At 33.0% G+C, this 23,346-nt stretch overlaps 1 protein-coding gene across 3 annotated transcripts in view; it reads right to left on the reverse strand.

Annotated features, from left to right (window-relative positions):
* The window catches only part of DACH1 (dachshund family transcription factor 1), a 430,993-nt gene that overhangs the window by 15,712 nt on the left and 391,935 nt on the right, over window positions 1–23,346 (reverse strand). For 2 of the 3 annotated variants that reach the window (XM_008952797.6, XM_034936783.3), the window contains 2 exons: window positions 22,060–22,203; window positions 21,494–21,562 (listed from right to left, as the gene is read on the reverse strand). In XM_008952797.6, coding sequence (XP_008951045.3) covers window positions 21,494–21,562; window positions 22,060–22,203 — 213 coding nt within the window. The remainder of the gene's footprint in view (window positions 1–21,493; window positions 21,563–22,059; window positions 22,204–23,346) is intronic. The other variant, XM_055096837.2, reaches the window with a different exon arrangement.

Here is a 23,346-nt window from a genome sequence, read left to right on the forward strand (position 1 = left end):
CTTGTTTAGGGAGGTAACTGTGGGTGAATAAAGTTCTACATCTTTAAAGCCTTATTTAATATGTTTACAAAAAGCTGAGCTGAGATTCTGACAGTGTTCAACTTGACAAATGACAGGCAAAGTTCAATGAAAGAGCTCTCAAAACTTTTCAGTAAATATGAGAGTTTCCTAGCTAAAGAAGTGACACTTTCATAGGGAAATAACTTTTCTTTATATCTTACCTAATGAAATCATTAACTGCTATTTAGACAGTATATGGGTGAGAACAATAACATCCTATACAAGAACTTTTAAGTAAGGTGGCCCTCTGTGCACTAAAAACACAGAAGAGATAAGTTCAAAGATGTGCAACGTTATATTAAAAAGAATGACTAGCAAACAGGCAAGAAAGCACATTGACAGAAATATCATAACTAAAGGAAGAATATGAGAATCAATAGAATGTTTGCCCTGAAATGAAGCCTGGAGAAAGCAGTTAATCAAGCAAATTTACCAGACAGGGATGATGTTACTTTCAAAGACAAACATGGACATCTGCTCTGTCTTTAGATATATTCCTGAATCCATTAAATAGCAGGAATATATCACACTCCTTGTTCTGATTCCATTCTCACTAGGGAACTGCACAGTTTTATTTTCTGAAGAGCCTTCTGTGGTAGGCATCCTCTAAGATGATCAGCAATGCCCCCTGCCTCCTACAATTACAGCCATACATGATACCTTCTCCTTAAGTGTGGGTTGTACCTAGGGACTTGCTTCTAATGAGGAGAATATGGTAATAATGATGGGATGTCACTTTCAAGATTAGGTTCTAAAAAGACTGTAACTTGCAAGTTGTGGGCACACTCTTCCTCCCCAGATCTATTCACCTGCTTGATCTGATGAAGCAGGCTGCCATGTATTGAGCTGCCCTGTGGAGAGTACCGTGTGGCAAGGAACTGATGGTGGCCTCTGGCCAATGGCCAGCAAGGAACCCAGGCCCTCAGTCTAGCACTCTTGAGGACAGGAGGCATGGCAACAGCCACATTAGTCAGCTTGGAAGTGGAGTGTCCCTCAGTGGAGTCTAGAGATGACTGTAGGCCTGCCAACACCTTCCTGTAGCCTGGGGTACCCAAAGCAGAAGGCCCAGCTAAGCTAGTCCCCAATTCCTCACACACAGAAACTGTGAGGTAGTAAATATTCTTTTAAGCCATGAAGTTTTGAGGTAATTTGTTGTGACACTAATAGTCATTCCGTGATAGAAAAGATGTTCTGGTCAATGTCACAGGTAAATATTTTAGTTCTTGTGAGTTTTAGTGTGTTAGCACCTCTGTTTGCTTTCTTCTGAAATACAGAGAAGATTGCTAACATAACTCCAGATCATGTGAACTCACCAAACCAAATGCTACCTTTGATTTTTCCTAGGAGCCTGCCTGCCTTTCAGAGGAACAAGGCTAACTTGCATGTTTCCCAGAACATTTATTGTTCTTAATGTGCAAAAATCAAAACAAACATCCGATTTGCTATTGAAAAGATAAATTATTCTAAATCACAAACTATTTATTTTCACACACTTTTAAAAGATTTGTTTTGTCATACACACACAAACACACACACACATACCTCTCCATATATAGAGATAGATAGATATATCATATATCTATCTCTCCGTATATGGAGTCTATATAGACAGATAGATATAGATAGATATACCCATATCTACCTATAAGTGTACCTATATATATCTTCTTCAGTAGGTGGAAATAATTTGCTTGTATTATCCTAGGGTGCTTTGATTGTACTGGGAATAAAAACAGATTTTCCTTAAAGAGCAATATTATTTCATGATATCTGGTGGCCTTCTCAGAAATAAAAACAATAATTCGAAATAGTTTAATTCTCAGATCAAAAATATCTCAGAATAATAATGATCATATCACGTAACTAGATGGACTGCGACAGAACTTACCCAGGCAATTGTTTAGCTCCCTACTGCTGAAGTTGTTACAGTTTAATGAACTGACAAAAAGCAAAAGAGGAAAACCACATTCTAGATCTGTCCCTTAAAAGCATCTAAAAAGATACCAGATTGAATGAAACAAGGCAACATATTTAGTTTTCCTGAGAACTTTTGATTTAGTGATTGTAATTGGCTGAGATCTATTTCGGTTAAATCTGGTATCTTACCATTTTTAAAACTATTGTTTATCATACTTCATATTTTCTAAGGAAACAGAACTCATCCTTTGCAAATTGCTCATGAAAAGATCAACAAACTGGTCACAAACAATAACAAATGTAAGACACTAAGTGCTTTCCAAAATGGAAAGCAGTAACAACAAAAAAAGGCAAAATGTCCTATTAGAAAAAACTGTAATGCTAATAGATAATTTTGCAATTTACAAATTGTCTCTATCTCTAGAAACAAAGAATTTCAGGAAACATCTGAGCACTATGGACTTATAATTTACATCTTTTGAAAGTTCCGGTTTGTTCTCAGCATATATTAAATTTCACAAGATTGCCAAACTTCTTTAATATAATTTCAAAAAATAAGCACAAAAACTCTACAACTAAACATGCAAAGTATATTATAATAAATGTGCATATATTTAGAAAGAAGATAAATGCTGATATATGTATATTTCATGCCCATTGTGAAATTCTGCCCTGGGTCATGGTAACATAGGCCACTATTTCCATTAAAATTAATAGCTTGTGGCTGTGGTTACTGTCAGTATTGCCTTATTTTCCCATCACTAGTGATTGTGACATGAATAAAATTAACTTATGTCACCATGTAGATCATTATATCCTGAATTAAGGTTAGATTTCAAGAAGCATTATGAATTTAAGGAATTCATCTAGCCTTAGTTCTAAACCACTTTATAATAAAAATCTTTATTTTCCCACCATAGGGACTTTATACCACTCTTTTAGGGCTAATTCACAGTTGCACTTGGACGATAGCAAACTGTTCAACGCAAAATGCTGATTTTATCTTAAAATCCATGGTCATCTACATTGATTTCAACTGGACAGACTTCAATTTCATTTCTTCTCAGGAAAACCTACTTGCATGGCTCTAAGAATATTAACTTCTATGTCTTGGATAATAAACGTTGGCTGTTTCCCCGTCAGGTTTTGGTAGCATCGTGGTGCCTGTATAAAGAGTTCAAAGCTGTATAGCCATCTGTAACAGCTCTATTTCTTTACAAGTTCAGTGCTCAGATAAAAATTCTAAACGTTGCAGCCCTAAACAGACACTTGATGACTCTATTACCAAATGCATTTTATATAAGAGATCATGATGTTCCTAAAGCTTAAAATATCGTGTGAGAATAGTATTATTTTGGTATAACCTACACTTTCTTGTGATAATTCGGGACACTATTACATGAGCACGTTTTTCTTTATTTACCAAGACTAAAGAATAATTTTTACTTCCCCTTCATCAAAATAAGAATGCATTATACTGTTCAAATGACTGCAAAAAATATCTATGCATCGGAGGGAAAAGCTTACAATGAGAGTAAATTATTGTTGCTTTTTTGTTTATGACTCTATTCAATGTAAGTTTGATTACTTGAAAGGACTGGTATCCAACATATTGCCATATGGAACAATATCATGAAAAATACATGTCTCTTAATGCAAGAGTTGAATTGACACTTTGTCATAGATAAAATCTGCAGAATCAACAAAGATGCAAAATAACTAAGTCAAAACATGAATTATCTAACATAACACTATGTATTTTTATCATTCACTATTCTAATTTCATGTACATAATCTAACACTGTAAATTTCTTGGTCCCAGTTTTATTACACTCACTTTCCTGAACAAAATTCAAATCCATCCTTTCTAACTCCCACGAAAAAAAAAGCTGCTTTATGTTTTATCCATTTCTAAAAATTATTAGGTCATTCATTTCATACAAGGATAATGTAACATGTTACAAAATGTTTTAACTCATTGCTATTTGAACATACTTTGCTTCGCAATGTTGCCTTCGTTGCTCTTATTACTGTCTTTTCTTTGTGGAAGGATGAAGTGGAGAGTGGCTTGACTCACTTCTCAGAGTAATAAAATCAAGATTATGCAAAGAGATTCTATATTTTCAATATAAGAGATTTTTGTCAGCTTCCATTATGTCCAAAGTTGTGTCTCTCATCTGGACTTCACATTCCAATGCCTGCTTCATATCTCCTGAGGTGCTTACTCTACAACTGTATCTAAATGACACATTGTCACATCACACCCCATATTAGTAAGCCAAACTCATCATCATCTACATTAGCCTGGATCTCTTTCCCAGATTATGAAATTCAAACACAGCCATTTGGCTTTTGCATTTTCTTAGTACTACAATTTGACTTACCCCTTATATTTCTTACTCTATTCCTTATGAATACCAAAAGATGAACACTCATTACCTCTTTTCTGAATGAATTACATTTTTTATTTCTTTATTCTCACCTATATGAATACTTTTTATGTAATGTGTATATTATTTAGAATTTACTATATTGATTTCAGAATTTAAAAAAAACAGCAGAGGCCAGATTTTAACTTTAATAAAGGTTATTTGTGAATCTGTCCAATTCCATACTGAGAAACAATCATATTTATTTATTTCCTGTTTGCAAAAATTTTGCAAAATATGTTAATAATATGGCTTCTCAAAAGATCTAGACTTACATATCTTGACTTAAATAAATCTTCATCCATCAGCCAGTTGGAATGTACTCTGACAGTTGCCTGTACTCTGAAAGCAATTTATATGCATTTCAGAAGTACTGGGTTAAAGTGGATACTTTATTAAATGAGAATTCTAGACCTTTTACATCTCTTAGGGAAAAAATATCAAAATTTCTAAAGTTTTAGATTTTACCTATTAGATCAATTTTAGGCTTAGATGCATGCTTCCAATATTGTGTGAGATCTTACAACCAACAAAGCTAAAAATGAGTTCTACTAGAAAAATTGAAACTATGACTACCTAAATATTGTATAGAGTATATTGGCTTTTAAATATTTAGACACACATATACATGATATAGTTATATTTTGATTCATTAAAATTGTTTCTGTTTCATATAATAAAATCTAATGCATAAGTATTTCATACCTTTATATAAATAAAACCTGACCTAAAATTCCTACCACACTGAACAACATCTTGATATCTACAGCTATATTAAAAACAATTAACTAAATATGTATTTTATTAGAAGTATTTGGTTCTGTATATCTCACTAGATTATAAGTGAATTAGAAAGGATATGTCTTTTGTTTTGTTTTTGTTTTTGTTTTTTTTGGCCCTGCACTTCAGTGTATAAGCATTTGTTAAAGTGAATTGGCTGCTACATATAGATTCAACAAGAGTTACGGACAATAGTTTGCCAAAGTTCATTCCACGAAATATTATTACTTTTAATTCAATAAAAAGGTTTTATGTCAGAAACTTTTAGGAAATGCTAGTTCAGTAAGTCAAATATGCTTAACTTTTAATGCAGTACTTTAATGCAGGATCTTGGTGTCTTTAAAATACTAAACACGGACTTTGAAAATTCAAGAGGATATGTATTAAAAACAAAGAGCTATTTTAAAATTGTGTCCTCTTAAACTGTTCATAAGATGATTCTCAGAGTAGTATATTGATAGCAGTCTGGAAGCCATACTGGAAGAATGTGTTCATCCATATTTTTTCCATTCTATACTGCAGTGAAGATTTTATAACAATTGTAGTGTTTCAGGAAGAGAGAAAATGGATGAAAATTATTTGAGTGAAAGACATGAGAAGAGCAATTCTGAGGTTTCATTATAACTTAAATTCATGATTTTGAAACATCCAGAACTTTTTTTATGGGATGTCTTTATATTTTGTATTTATTAGCTAAACCATATGAAAGTATAGACCTTCAGATAGTGGTATACAAAGGGAGATGAGAAAAGCGAAGTAGAGAAGAAATTAAAACTGAAATTAAAACTGAAATTAAGCCCAAAGAAGAAAGAATCTAGTGCTTTATGTTTGTATTTTTCACATTGCTAACTCATTTTATTCAGAAATCATAAATCCTGCCAATACTGAAAAACAAGATTTATTATTTTCAAGTCTCTCATAAATCTAAAGTATCATTAGTCACCTAATATTGCTAAAATTATACACATATTTTTTCATGTTAAAGCACTGCAAGTGTTAAAATATAAAAGTCTGCAGATTTGTAATGCATCATAAAACTTCACCTTTTTGTTGACTATGCATTTTTACCATTAGGAAAATCATTGGAAAGGTTTTTGCATTTTTTGTGTTTTATAAAATAACATGCAAAGGAACCACTAGGCTATGAGAATTCACAGCCCTTCTATGTGCATTGTTGGGTTTAAATAAATGTCTACATTCTAATTTTCTCACAAAGAAAAGAATCATACATAAAAACACTGTTCAAACCAAGGCAACCAAGAACTGCATTTGAGATCCAAGTAGGCAATTACCTACCAAACTAAATATTTACACATTAGTTTAGAAAATCAGTTATTATATGGCTTACCAGAAACAGAAAACAAAAATCTAGTTATACTGAAAAAACTTAAGTATATAAACATTCTAGAAAATTCACCACATCTTTTTCTGTGTTGATTTATAACCACTCAAGCATTAATTTCATAACATTTTCACTGTGTAGATAAATGTTATCAGTGTTTTTGGAATTAGTCAGTTGAGACTCTTGTGGTGAGTGTGAAATTACGAGATGAGGAAATGTAGAAACTAAGCTAAATACTATTCCCAGCTCTTGATCAAAATGAGATTTGTTCTATTGTTTAACATGGCAGCTCATATTCTTCAGTGTATGTACATGTTTTCTGGATGGATGATTGGGTGGTGTTGATGCCCCATCCTGTGCCCTTGATTTGGGCTTGACAAGGTTGTCTTGTTGGGAGCCAGTGAAGAGGTTTCTGTCTAGTTTGAAACCAAACCAGTCAAAGCATTAGGGCTACTTGCTTTCATTTGTTATATTAGTGGGTGTAAAAAGGAGCAATAAGTCACTGGTTGAATTTGGCCTGTATTTTAAAATCTCATTACAAGACTACAATGAAATATCTATGAATAATGAAACAATATGGAGAAAAAGCTTATTCCAGTCCCATTTGACTCCACTGCTGGTAACCCTTGGAAAGTAAGTGCAAATATGTTACAAACCTCAATGGGGTCTCCTCCAGCAAAGATATGAAGAATTACAAGAAATGTAATTCCAAAGGATAAACAGTAAACCCGTGACTTTATTCCATTAACATATTTTTCTCTTATCTATTACATTTACTTCACTATTTTCTGTAATTGAGACTTTGACACATTAACCAGGCTAGGTCCTGAACTCTTAGGGAAATACAAGCCTATTAGCTATTATATTATATAATTAATCAACCCTTTAAATTAAGGCATCTTCTGCAATTTCTTTAAATGTTCTTCCTTCAAATCATTTAAGAAGAATAATTAGAATTTACATAATAAAAATATTGGGCATTTTTATCCTTTGCAATATTTATACCACTTAAGTGCCTAACACAATGGTGTTAATCTGAATGGCATAAATGTAATAGAAGATGTAGGAAGATGGCCCTCAAAATATTATCTAAAAAGTAAGTCTGAATTCAAAGCAGTTAGGAGAAGTCATTGCATTCATTGAAAAGAGCTTTGGGAGCTTTTTCCTTTATTTATGACTGAACTGCTATTTTCAAATTTGTTTATGCTGTATTACAATTGTTTTTTATTCAGAGGTTTTAAAAAATCTCTCTTACTATTATCAGAGAACATAAATAAGCCCGCCTCTTATTCAGGCTTCTACAGTGCTTTTAAGAATCTGCAACTTTGCATATAAATATGTATTTGGAGTTCCTTTAGAGAACAAATATGGTACTACTGGGCTTATGGTCCCATTGAGGTTGGCTGGCACTCATTACTATCTATTGGGTTTAGAAGAGGAAAGTGCTTTCCATTCTTGTTATCTTACATTTCTCATTAGTGAAATTTCTCTCCAAATCACTATCCTTTAACTATGAATAAGGCCCAGGTTGTGAAATTGGGCCTTATAACTTCTCTGGAGAAATTTGGTAAGGACAGTCAAAAGACAATCATACTTTGGGACAAGAGAGGCCTAAAACTATATTAACCAGTATAAACCACTAAGAAAATAAAGACATCAAAATTATTAATATAATATTGTTTTACCATAGAAATCAAATAATTAGTTCTTAATTCTGTTAAGATGACTTCATAAGCCTTATGAACTAAATGTAAATGTAAAACCAGGGTATGCAATCAAAGTTAAACATAGCACACCTGAATATGTATGGAAATAATTTATGGTCTAAAATCTCCCCATCCAGCACTCTTTCTCCCAGGGAGAAATAAATAAAGAATGAGAGTCAGATCCAATAATTTGTAGCCATCATTCATCGTTTTATAGGTGTAATTAGTAAGCTTAAGTGGAACTATGTTTGGAGATTTACTATCTCTGGAGTGTGATTATATATGAATTAGAAGAGTCTGCAGTTACTCCACACTATACGAAAATACAAATCATATTAGGAGAAATTTGCCAAATATAATAGAAAAATCAAGACACTCTAACGCTTCCATCTTAAATTTGAGCCAACAATAACTAGTTTATTTTTTATTCTGAAAGAGATAAATAATTATATATAATATGTAGTTGCAAATAAAACTCCTTGTGCTATATTGTTTTAATTGATGTAATTATTGAAATTCACACCGTGTCATGAATTTTTTAAATGCTCTGGAAAATCTGGTGAATATTTATTTCATTTTCCAGCTCAATCATGCCCCAAAGAATAGCTATGTATCACATACAGAAAAAAAAAATCATTGACTGAGGAGAATGCAAGATATGTTTAATTTTTACCAAAAATAAACACAATTTCAACTATTACATTAAATTTGTGCATAATTGTAAAAATAGCAAAATCTTTTCAACACTCGGCCTCTACCAGTTACTGTTCTAACTTCTTTACGTGCATTAATTCATTTAATCTTCATAACAATTCCACAAATAAAATGTTATTATCATCTTTGTTTTACAGATTAGGAACCCAAAACATCAAACAGTGTAATTTACACACTTGGTATTATACTTAGTATTATACAGTTAACAGCAGCATGGGAATTTGAACCCAGGAATTCCAGGTCTAGAATCTATCTATCTACACACACACACGCGCGCGCACACACACACACACACACACAAACCATGAATACATATGCGTGTGTGTGCATGGGTTTGTGTGTCTATACTCAGTGAACAAAGTAGATGTCTTTGCCATTTTAACAGAACAAAAATATCAGTGTTAGAACAGGACTTAGCAGTTAAAGTGAGTTACCAAGGTCACAACATTAATGAATGATAGTATTGACACTAGACTATTACTCTCAGTTCAGCACTGCTCTCTTAGCACTAAACTGTATTAATGTTAATTTTACTCATTTTAAAACCAGTTATTTAAATACATTATCGATATTAGTAAAATAAAATCTGTATTGGCATTTATTGTGTAACCGATTTATTAATTATCCCTGTAAACTAGTGAATTTATTTTAGAGAAAACTAAACTTTGTTTTATTTTAGAGAAAATGTCTTGAGAAAAATGCAAGCTAATGAAAATGCCTTTTTACTGAAGATGAATCCTACAGGAAACTCAAAGTCAATTTAATTGATTTTATCACATTACTAAACTTTACATAGAAAGACTATATATTTGCATTTTGAATCTTAATCCTCATAAATTTATGCCACCCTCATTATCTACTTTAACATTTAGTCACTCACAGCCACTTCATAAATTCTCATGACATAAAAAGATTGCTGTCATGTAGGAAGCAAGGCGTATGGAGACAAAGGAACTCAAAGATTCTGGATTCACAGTTTGAGTCCAAGTGACTTACATCTATGTGCCTCAGTTTCCTCAAATATAAAATGGGTTTACTGTGAAGATCAATAAAAATAATGCCTGTAAAAAAGTTGTGTAAACCTTAAATTGCTTTGGAAGTATTAGATGATGTTCTTTTTTGGTAATATGCTGAAACACTGCTGTGTCAAAAACAATCCCATTAAGAGATCACCAATATCCTTTCCCTTATGTCTTTTTAACTTCCAGGCTCTCTCCTTCCATTCCTCCTTAGTTCCCTTGAATGTATACTATTTGGCACTTGATGAGATTTTGGATTTCATCCCTTCCAAGGCATGGCTCTTGGTTTTCATTATGATCTCTTAGTTTGTGAGAGGAGAAACTCCTGTTGCAATTCTTTAGCAGACAGATTTAGAATAAAGTTAGAACTGTGTAGTTTCTGCCAGGAAACACTGTCAGTCAATCTAGCAGTTGTTAATAATAACAAATAGATTTTTACAGACTAATTTCTTTTAACCAGCTAAAATATTTTCAACCAATGAACCATTTCCCAAACCATTAAACATTCTGATTTTTCTCATATGGATGAGAAAAATACCCATACCCTCTAATTGCACAGTGTTTCAGCCATAAAATAACATTGTCATTAAAAAAAATGAGCTGGTCTTTATAAATCTTATTTTTAAAACTAAATGGCTGTATGTATTTGCCATATGATTTGCCATCTTTGAGAAAGTGAAATTGAACTTTCTTTATTTTAAAGTGTTGCTGTTGTTAAAATGATACTGAATGCAAAATAATATGTTTGTTTTTCAGCTGTTGTAAGACTAAAGAGATTTTTTGAATACTTCAATTATAAAAACATTTAAAACATACAAACTTGTGCAATTTTTATTTTAATGAAGATGAGAAGTTCATTAAAGAAGATAAATATTTCATTAGATCTTAAATAAAACAAAGAGATTTTTTGGCTTCTCTCAGCACAAAATTCCTTTGAAAGATTAATTAATACATGCAAATTATGCAAATTAGACCCATGCAAATATTTTATGAAGACAATTAAGGGAACCATTAATTACTGCTTTTTTTGCTTCAGTGAGATTCATTCATTTAATTTTAATTTCACTTTAACTGTTTTGATGTATAATCTTGCAGCTAAGAACTTTATCTTTCTTGGCGGGTCACTTAAACTTATAAATTTCATCAAGTGAGCACACAGAAATCTGTAAAGATATTCTCAAGACTATGTTTAGTATCAAGAGAAATTTCTGACACAATGCACTCCCAGAAACAGGGAAACTGGAAGGGAATGTGAGCTCATTCTTGGACAAGGTTCAACTACTGGAAAAGCAATTAATTTGCTTTGGCTGTGCTAATATAGGGGAATTAGAAAGTGTGACACAAGACAAATAGAAATAATTAGTTCTCCAAAATGATGTTCTCATTAATATGATTCGAACAGTAGAAATAAAAAAACATTATTGTGGCATGTCTGCATTCTGTCCCTAACCATGGGAGGTAGAATAATGCACTATAAGCATTTTTATATTTATAGTTTAAATGATTATGTTTTTTTCTAAAGAAGAATTTATATCAAAGAGTTTATATGCTTAGAATGTCTAAATATATACATGCTATCAAATTAATAACACACTTTCCATAACCATGCATTTGTATACCAATTTTTTATTTTGCTCATACAAATCTGTATTGTAATGAACAGACTTAAAATGGGGGTTCTTTTTCTGTTACTTAAATATTTTCAGATCACTTTTATGACTCTTGAAGTATAACATTTCTCAGAAAAAAAATTAATTTTATTTATGCTCTATCTTAAAGAAGCCACTGTGTTTCTTAAAGTTTCTCTAAGATGGCTAGGATATCCTTACCATGGGGGATGAATACAAAAAGAGGAAGCAGGCTTTGTGAATATGAACTATTAGAGTTAGTTGTTATCTATATTACTAAATGATAACCTTCTTCAGCTTTTGTAGTCATTATATACATTTTTTGTTGTGATGATGTTTGATGAACAAGTTAATTGGATAACTTGCTCCAACTGAACCATCATTTTTTTCACTTGATAATAAAGGTTAAAAAAACTCAAAGCAAAACCTTATAAATATATTTTTCATAAATCTGAAGATAATACTATACTGTATAAAAATTATTAAAAATTAACGTATTGACTATAATGAAAAAGCAACTTCCTAGTTATTTGGAATTCATAGTAGTAAAAAGTATCATCGGTACAAATATATATATGAAATTTAAATGCAGCTGATTTTTCTACCTCTTGTCTGATACTCCCCTCAGCCCCGCAGCTAATTGTTGTTACTATAGTACCATAAAAAGATGTAAGTGGACATATACTGTCATTGATATTTGTTGAGCTTTTTAATATTCTTTAAAAACAGATGTTAAAATTAAATTTTCTTTCTTACAAAGGTAATCTTATTTCATTCTTCCTTAAATTTCTAAATTCCCCAAGTTTATTTTGCATGTTTATACTGACTGCAGAGATGTGTCACAACTTTTAAATTAGGATCACTTGTGAATTTCACCGATGCACTGTTTAACCACTCTTCCATGCTACTAATTATGATGTTAAATCAAAATGGATCTAGCATTGATCTTTAGGGTCCCCTGCTAATATCTTTCCCAGTTTCCATATATCACTATTTTTGACTATTGGTCTTCCAGATACTATTTAAGCCCAACCACAAACATGTTTATGAGCAAGCCAACTTAATTTATTTTTTTCAACTTTATTTATGCTGACAAGACATTTATATTTTCTGTTAATAACTCTCTGTTTCAATATTTAATGGCAATTTAGTTGCACGATGTCTACTTCCCCTCTCTAAACTTCCACTTTCAATCCATCATTCTTGATATTCCCAGATTAAAGTAATTTATCTCCCGAACTCTCATAGTGCCAACCCCCTATTACATTATTTTTACTAGAAAAACATGATGCCAGGCAGGGTGCGGCGGCTCACGCCTGTAATCATATCACTTTGGGAGGCCGAGGCAAGTGGATCGCTTGAGCTCAGGAATTCGAGATCAGCCTGAGCAACATGGCAAAACCCTGTGTCTACAAAAAATATGAAAATTAGCTGGGCATTCTCACACACAACGTCTGTGGTCCCAAATACTCAGGATGCTGAGGTGGGAGGATTGCTGGAGACTGGAAAGTTGAGGATGCAGTGAGCTGTGATTACACCACTGCACTCCAGCCTGGGTGACAGAGCAGCACCCTGTCTCAAAAAAAAAAAAAAAAAAAAGACAACAGATATATTACAAACTAAGCTCAATCATTATGCCTAAATTTTCTCTGTCTAATTGAAATAACATCACAAAACTTCATGAAATGTCCCAACACAGACATATAATAACAATGGTTTCTTTTCCGTAAGGACCAGTTTAGAAAACTAGCTCTACGAAAACAATGTATTTAAATATTTTTACATAGTAAATAATTATAATGAGTTACATTCTATTACTATTTTGAGCAGCTTCATACTTACACAATGCCTACTATGTCTATATCACGTATAGTTTAATTTATGTAAGAAGTAATTTCCCACAAAAACCCACAAGAGGCCTTTAGCATTTGGAGTTCAAGCATATCCAGTTACATTAAAACACAGTATTACTTTTTAAAATATATTTTTAAAAGAATAAAATATATTCTCACTCATAGGTGGGAATTGAACAATGAGAACACATGGACACAGGAAGGGGAACATCACACTCTGGGGACTGTTGTGGGGTGGGGAGAGGGGGGAGGGATAGCATTAGGAGATACACCTAATGCTAAATGACGAGTTAATGGGTGCAGCACACCAGCATGGCACATGTATACATATGTAACTAACCTGCACATTGTGCACATGTACCCTAAAATTTAAAGTATAATAATAATAAAATAAAATAAATAAAAAAAGAATAAAATATTTATGCTGAAATTTAAAAAAATTCTAAAATTTTAAAAAATGTTAACATTTATGGGTATCGCTAAAACTTTCTGTTTAATATTAATAACTGATTGTCTAGTTAAATGAGTAGTTAACAATAACCTATAATAACTATAGAACAATAGTCCGTTTATTGCTTACTGCCTACAATCAATACCACCTTTTGTTCAATTTAATCAGTGACATCTTAAATTGATTAGCTTTATAGAAATGCTGCCAAACACCAGAAACCAGTGCCAAGGGACTAGAGGGAAATTTATTGTTTTGTTTTGTTCATAGTAACATAATTCTAATATTTATATTTTAAGATTGAGAAAAATGGTTTAAGGTAATACCCATGGTGATTACTTATTTCTAAATGACTAATCAATAGTCAATATGCAGTGCAGGCAGCCCCGAAAACAGTTTTAGTCCTGATTTGTTTGTTTGTTTTGTTTCTAAGAAACCTCTCCTTCTCCCCCACATCCCCCTTTTCAATCTAAATAAAGACACTTTTAAATATGGAAAACGTGGTTAGGTAACATTAAAAAGTTCTTGGACATTTCCACAAACACTTTACTATGGGAATAATTCAACATTGTATTATAAACACAAGTCGATTTCCCAAAAAGGGAAAAGTAAATTACATATTAAAAGTAATAATAGCTTCAGTGTTTACCAATTGCCAAGACCTGTAGTAAATATGTTGTAATAATAAAATTTAATACTAACATCTAAAACTTAACTGTATGCAAACTATTGCCCAGCATGTGCTAAGTGCTTTACATGGATTATTTTATTTAATCTTCACAATTACCTTTTGAGGTTAAGCTATTGCTAAAGGGGTGGGGGAAACAATGGGGCAGAGATTTCAGTCTAGACGTGATTTCTAGCATTTCTTAACTATTAGCTTCCATAGAAGTGCCTAAGGAATCCCCATTCCCACACTGATCTTAAAAGTCATATTAGAAATTGAAATGTGCATTAACAATTATATGACAATCAAACTTGAACAATACTTTCATAAAGATCTTAAAAGTGGTAAGTATAAGTAAGATACAATTTAGTGCTGTTAAAGTATGAAAGTCTTGGGATACCATTTAGCAACTTCTATTCAAATGCATACGTCAAAAGAAACAAAGGGGCTCACCAAATGTCATATATTAAATCAAAATTGGATCTGTCGCTGACATTGTAAATTTATCATAAATTCATTACATGTTAAGTTGTAGATTTTTTTCTCTAAATATGATTACTGTCTTAATTTTTTCACTGTCACTTTATTTTCTTTGCTTAGAGTGGGGTTTCCCCCAGTGTGTCTGGAAGTGTCTATAAACATAATATAGGCACAATGGCTGATGAAAAAGTAAAAAGCAGGAAAGGAAACATTTTTTCAATTGTATATCATTCGTTGGCAGTACACTGTTTTGGACTTTTTGGTCATTAAGAGGCAACAAGCTAACTATCTAAAATGAGTGATGTGGTTGGGAGTGGTTATCTTATAAAAGGGACATGTAAGCCTGGGTAAAAAGTTTTGGTGGAAGCAACAAGGACTTTGAAGTCATAAATCTCGATTCAATGCCAGAAACCCAGAAACCCCATTAACTAGTAGTGTGACTGTGAGAAAGTTGATCAGTCATTCTGATCTTAGGTGATCTTGCCTTTAAATTAGAATACACAGGAAAGGCTCAATACATTTCAGTTCCCAATCCACCTAACTATTTTAATGAGTAAATACTTCCACTTACTATTAATATACCTGTCTAAATGAAAGAAAATGTATTACTAGGAAATTCATTGAGTGACAGCATATTTGATTTAAAAAAAAAAAAAGCTTGCTCAAAGATGTAAATTCCCATCATAAGAATGACATGAAATATGATTCTTTGGAGCTGTAAGTTAACAAAACAAATAACAACAACAATAATAATATATTGTAAAAGAGTAAGAAGGGAATAATTTAACAATCCTAATCTAAAAGCAACCAGGAAGAACAAGATGTGGAAAGCAACTGGACTTACAGTCCTAGCTCCAATAAACTCTTAGTGTGACTTTTAACAAGTCATCCAACCTCACTAAGCCCCCTCTTTTGCACAATAAGGAGATTTAATTTATCTTAAAGTCCTTTCCCAATGTTAAAGCAGTTACATAAAAGTGTGCTTGGCATATCATCAATGTTGAATAAATATTTGTTGAAAAACTGAATAATTTTAAAATTCAGCACGTATCTTCAAATATTTAGCAAACAGAAAGAAGATATTTTTACATTAGAAAAAAGATTTTTAATGTGAAGGCAAGTCTTTTATGTCTTTTTATTGGAAGAATATTTGGTTTTCTATGATCTAAGATCAGTCAAAAAAGAATAAAAAGCCAAACAGTTTTGATTATGGTCATTGGATGTAAATAAAAGAGTTGTACTTTCAAGTGAAGTCAAGATTTTGCAAGCACAACTTGCAGATATTCTAAGATGTCAGAGGAACTATGGTCTATATCGCCATTGGTTTTAACAATTATTTTTCTTGGTTTAAAAAAACTTGTTTTTACTTAAAAAGTGAAAGCAAAAAACTACTAGTTTGAAAATGAACTTTTTGTTATTGTGGTAAGTGAAATACCAATTTAAAATGGAAAATTGGATCTAAGTATTTACGGAATCCAAATCTTAGGTCAAATGTGAAAAGAAGAAAATAAAGTTAAAAATGCAAACGAAGAATAAACACATCCTGTTAATTCAGCTATTGCATATAAACATTAATTCTGGGTTTCCTTCTTTCTGTTTTTTTTCTGTTTTTTTTTTTTTGAGACAGAGTCTCGCACTGTTGCCCGGGCTGGAGTGCAGTGGTGCAACTTCGGCTCACTGCAACCTCCGCCTCAAAGGTTCAAGTGATTCTCCTGCCTCAGCCTGATTCTCCTGCCTCAGCCTCCCGAGTAGCTGGCATTACAGATACTTGCCACCATGCCCGGCTAATTTCTTACATTTTTAGTGGAGATGGGGTTTCACTATGTTGGCCAGGCTGGTCTCAAACTCCTGACCTTGGGATCCGCCCTACTCAGCCTCCCAAAGTGCTGGGATTACAGGTGTAAGCCACCGCGCCCGGTCTAATTCTGGGTCATCCATTTTTCCCTCTCATCAATCTCTTCAACCAAAGTCTGAGAAATGTCAGAACATTAAGGATCTTCATATCCACAAGATCTAACATAGGTCCTAATTCCTCGATGGCTGATTCATTCCTTCAGGGAATAGCAGGCACCACTATGTGCCAGACACTCTCTCAGACAATAGGAGCATGGCAGTGAACAAAACATGCATGGTTTATGCTCTGCCCCAGCTACCACAGAGATAAGAAGAAGGCATTGAACAAGGAACTGCATGTACAGCATGTTCCTATGGAGAAATGGAAGGTGTAGTAAGAACCTCTAAGAGGCAGAACTAGTCCCAGGGGGCAGGGAGTTGCCACAGCGGGAGAGTGAGGGGTCTGGGAAGTGTTCCTTGAGGTAATATTTCCAAGCTGGGACTTAAGGGGTGGTTAAGTAAAGGCAAGGAAGAAGAAAAAATGTCTCCAGTAGGTGGGGAAAGAAGTGAAACAACAACAAAAACTTCCAGTATGATGGGAGCACAGAGATTGGAGGGAAAGAGTCGTGACCGGGCATAGAGGATGAGGGAGTGAGGGAGGGAAATGTCACGCTCCACTCTGCCCTCATTACATATTAACGACAATATTGGACTAGATGGATTAGGGTGCCATAGGGAAGGAACACTGGAGAAAGGCAGGCTTGGGGAGAGGGGAGAGGATACATACCGTTTTGTGCACTGAAGTTTTGGGTCTCTGTGAGTCGACCAAATAAAAAGTTGGATATTATTATCTGGAGCTCTTAAGAGATGTCTGAGTGGATTGGAAAAATGTCTATAAATTTTCTAAATATGTAAGTTAAAGAAACTACGGGGCCAGGCGCGGTGGCTCACGCTTGTAATCCCAGCACTTTGGGAGGCCAAGCTGGGCGGATCACAAGGTCAGGAGTTCGAGACCAGCCTGGTCAACATAGTGAAGCACCGTCTCTACTAAAAACACCACTGGGCATGGTGGTGCATGCCCGTAGTCCCAGCTACTCAGGAGGCTGAGGCAGGAGAATCGCTTGAACCCAGGAGGTGGAGGTTATGGTGAACCGAGATGGTGCCACTGCACTCCAGCCTGGGCAACAGAGTGAGACTCTGTCTCAAAAAAAAAAAAAAAAAAAAAAAAGAAAAGAAAAGAAAAGAAAAAGAAAAAAGAAAGAAACTATGAAAGTAGATGCTGTTGCCTAAGGAGAAAGAATAAAATAAGATGACGACTTAGCTGAAGAAAGCCATCATGTTATAGATTTGGCTACATAAAATGTACGCGTATGTGCATATATATGTGTAGGGGCCAGAGGGGTTTTGAGGGATATTTACTGACAGGCCCAAAACACTGCTCGATGATTGTTTTTATGAACTCTGTCTACTTTATATATTCAAAAGATCTTAGAGAAATTCTTGAGTAGGGTAAATTTCTCAAAGTCCAACACAAATCATGCCATATAAATCTGTGTGACATAAGGCATAAGAGAGTTAATGGCCATATATTTCAGTTCCTGGAAGAAGTTTTTTAAAAATTTTTGAATGTCTGTTCTGTACTTATAGCATTTTTACAATTCATGAATTCCTAGTTATTTGAAAATCAGCAATGAAGAATCTACCCTGCGTACTATGAGCTGATTTACTTCATTAAGAAAATGCAAGTAAATTATTTAGGGCTTCTTTCTTCAGAAATACTTTCTAAACTACTTTATTGATTCCTCTTGTCCACCTCTGTGGTTTTATAGAAATGGTGATACAAAATGCCAGTGAGGCAATATTTAGTCTACCCAGAGGTGCATATTTAGGGGTAATTACTTAGCACTCAAGCAGTAAGTATTTAAGTGCCCAACTTCTAGGTGACTAACTCTTGGGCCAAGTGTGGCATTTATTTATTGCCAGAAATGTTAAAAATACATGAAAAAATTAAAAAACCTGTGGGCTTATTTTGTCTTTCCCAATAAATTGAGTTTACTTTGGAATAGAAAATAATTTCAGTTATGGTTGGATTGGGAGCAAGAAATAATACAAAGAATGTCATAACACCTGGGCTTGGGGACAGTTGGAGAGAGAAAGTGATGAGTGTGAGAGGCTGTGTGTGTGTCATTCTTGAATTGTGAAGCAGCAGGTGCTCATGGCTCCCAAAATGCATGACATAGACCGTTTCACAAATTAGTAATGAGTTCTGGTTCTTCCTTTTTTGCCTTTCCCTTTCTTGTCCTTAGACAACATTTAACTAAATACAGTATTCTTTCTTTGATTGCTTTTGTTCACAGTTAATTGTATTCTGTTTGTTAGCTTCCAAATGTATGAATTTTGTCTGAGGTTAGAAAAAAATTTCAAAGGGCTAATAAAGCTTATTGAATAGGGTGTTAGAATAGCAAATATGATCTCTTTGCTCTGTTATGTTAAGAGTCTTGAAATAGTTTGACTGCTGGTAAAATATCTTTTAGCAACTAACAGCTAGAAACAGATTCATTGACAGTGTTTTTTCTTATTACAATTTGGGAAAAGTCATATTATCTGATAAATATAATGAATAGTTAGTATGTTTTATTAAAAAACAACTGTACATTTTGACCAGTACAACAATGGACAGGCTGAATGAATGAATAAAGTGAGTGAGGACTTTCTATTACAATTAAAGGCAAAAATAATTCCATAAAATGTGTATATGGTTTTAAATTACTATGTATAATTGTTGTACAAATGTTTTGTTTCCATAACCATTAAGTTGTTGGTGCATAGGTTTACTGTATTCCTCCACTGGTAAGATTCTGGATACTAAAAGGAAGGCAATTTGTGATTAAAACTTTTCTTCAGAATAAGTCAGTCACAACAATGGAAACTGAAAGTTGTCAACATTTCAGCCTCATACAGCAAGACTTTACCTATATTAAAATGTATGTTTGAACATATGTAAATTTGACAAATTCAAACAAAAATAACCATAGCCTTATTAACAACCAACATGTTGTTATGGGTGGCATACATATTATATCATCAACCATACAAAAACGTTTAATCACTTCTTAATATTAACAACGAATCTCTCATTTATATGCAGGACGATATTGTTTCAATTTTTTCTAGATTGAGTTCTGACCACCTTGAGGATTCTGTGTATATCAGATGATTTATATGTCACACTTATCTATGGGCTCATGTGCTTTCTGAGACCACTTTGACATTATCTAATGCGTGAATAGCCCCTGCATGTACACATTGGTGCTGATATTTGCATTTGTCTTGTTGGTGCTATTGTCCCTGATAAAGAGGACTGGTTTTTTCATTAACAGTAATTTTGAACATGTGTATGTAAGTTTTATAAGATGCAAGAGGATTCTTTTAATTGTCATAACCATATACATACAAACACATACACAATATAAGTGTGCTGAAATCCATAGTACTCTAAAAATTCAGATCTTTTTCTATATCTACAATAGCATTAATCTTGTATATCCAAGATGTCTCATAATAACATATGATTCAAACCTTAGGATTTACAAATTAATTGGAATGGCCTCAGGTAAAATAAATATAGGCAAAAAAAAATCCATTCTTTCCTCAAAAATGTTTCTTCAAGTTTGTGATTGTTACTTCTTGCACATATGATAGTTTACAAAAGTATATTTCCTTTACACTAAGCCAAGAATGACATATTTGGAGCTGATTAAGTAACACAATTAACGTCATATAATATCCTAAAAATGATTGAGTTTAAAATGCAGAATAAAAGCAATTGGGAGGATTATGGCAGTTAATCATTTTAGGCATCCCTTTGAAGAATCACCTTCATTTTAAATAGAAAACAAATGCTCTTGTTACTGTTTAGTATTCATGTTGTTAGGTTGAATTTGTCGTCTGGAATAGATGTTTGCCTATAAATGCTACCTTCTGGTTTTATTCTTTTCTAATAGTACGATCATGACAATATACATATTTAGCTCTTCTGAGCATTTAATACAACTCCCTTTGGTATGCTATATATGATTTTACTCAGCAGATTTGTGTTATTAAAGTGTATATAATGGCATACAGAACATTTGGAATCCACATAGGAACTAAACAGTCTTATTTATTGTTAGCATTCAACTAGTCTATTTTGCAGGTACCTTGCAGTAACTGTCATAAAAATGAGTAGTTAGACATTTTTAAATTGTAAGAACTACCTATTTGATTAACCACATATTTTATTTATGTAGCACAGAACTTATAAACCCTTCCTGCATTAGACTGGGCTTCACACATTCAATAAAGCACATTTACTGTGTCCAAGATTAAATCATACATTGTTTAAAATTAATTATTCCTTTTAATTGCATTGTATAAACAGAGATGACCTGTTAATTTAAAGAAAATCTATCAGCACAAAATGAATTCACTCATATAAACAAGCAAGATGAACTTGACCTTGTTTGAACTTGTTTTGATGTGGCCCAGATGGTAGGCTACATGCTTGAATAGCAGGCTAAAGCTGAGGAAAAACTCATATAGCAAGATCTAGATTTATAGCCTTCTGCAAATTCCTACCTTGTATTGTCCTTTCAGCATCTGTTCTGCCGCCACTGCGGTCAGCCTCTATCTCTGGGGTCAGAGAGTCTAAAAGCACAGAAAGGTAAGAGTGACACATATTTCATTTGATTCCTATTGTCCTTTAAAAAAAAAGAGCAACCTGTTACTTTGGTGCTGAATTAAAATTACATAAATCTTTGTCATCTTTTAAAGGTTGAACAAAAACTGTAACCATAAGAATTTTCGGAAGATTTGAACAGTAAGCAACACAACATTGTTCATAAAAGAGGATGGGGGTTCGGAAATTCTCAAATTAATATTTTATTGTGCTTCAGTAGAAAAAAATCTGGTTAAGCAGAGAAGCAATGACAAGTCCCAGATGCTGGAGTTCAGTAAAAAACAGTGGAAGCACCTATAAAATAAGGCATTTTCCCCAACACGTTCTTCCCACCCTGCTTTCAGCTTCAAGTATAGCTGAATGAATCACAAGATATAGAAACATACAAAACTACAAACACATGCCTAAACTGTCCTTTAAGCATTAAAAATGACAGTTATTCATGCAATAATATACACCCTCTTACCATTTAAGACCCTGAGACTATCTGTTGAAGCTGCCTGTTTTAGCGTCTGTTCTGCTTGTTCACGCCGTTTCGTCTCAAACTCAAGTGCTTCCTGCAATTTTCTCTTTGCCTTCTTCTCCTTCTTTAGCCTCTTTTGAACTATGGCTAAAAAAGAGTGTGTGCATATTATTATTTTTTTTTTTAAATTTTCATAATGCTGCTAATTTCCAAATGGTCTATATTTTTTATATTATTCATTTTGTTTTCCTGCTGAACTGAGTCTACCTATAAAAAGAAAGTTCCAAAAATCTCCACCTTTATCTAAAATAATTCCCAGTAAAATAATAAGAAAGCCAATTTTTATTTTAGCCTAGAACTATTACATTACAAGAATGGCTTTAATTGCCATATGTAAAGATAAATTTAATAGGAAACTAATTTTAGTAAATGTTTGTATTCACTGATAAAGGAAGCTTGATTAAATGAATTTTGTGGCTTAGTTCTCTGTCCTTGAATCACAATAGTGCAGAGTCATTTGGATAGTGCAAAAGCTTATAAGCATGCCTCCTTCCTATTTCCTCATAGGGCATCAATTTTGAGCAGCAAATGGAGCATCTCCCCTAAAAACGCTTTGGAAAGCAATGTTAGACCAACTCAGTTTTTAATAATTTCTTTCTTAAAATTTTAGGAAATGTAATAAATATTTTTTGTACACTAGAAAAAATACTTTTAATTATTGTTAATGTATAGAACAGAAATGTTTTTGTTTGGATGAAGTTACGATGATTTCCTGAGAATATTTTTCTCACAGCAAATTTACAGTACTATGATATATTTTAAGAAAATTATTCTACTTTCACTCTGCAGAAATCTGAGGCAGTATGAACCCCCATTGCTAATAATAATATGCTGCTGGTAACAATAATGAGCCTTTTATATTTAAAAAAATAGATAATACAAAAAGTTGATTATGAAACATTTTTCTCCAACTGGACAATTTAAATATTTGTATATGATACATACTTGATAAATAATAACTACTGTTCTTTACAAAATGTATATCAACTATGTTTTCTGGAGGATAATTGTTTTAACTTTTACTACATATATATGTATACATATGGTAACTACTCAGCATATGGGAATATGCATTTTTCTTTAAAATTATCTTTGCTGATGGTTGATAAACATTGTAGATATCAATGTGACAGACTCAGTATGAGAAAATGCTTCTCTTAGTCATGAAGACTAATCATTCCATATTTACTGTTTGATTTCTTACTACAGATTAAAGAACAGCAACATTTT

This window comes from Pan paniscus, chromosome 14, assembly GCF_029289425.2.
Source record: "Pan paniscus chromosome 14, NHGRI_mPanPan1-v2.0_pri, whole genome shotgun sequence".
Classification (NCBI taxonomy): domain Eukaryota; kingdom Metazoa; phylum Chordata; class Mammalia; order Primates; family Hominidae; genus Pan; species Pan paniscus.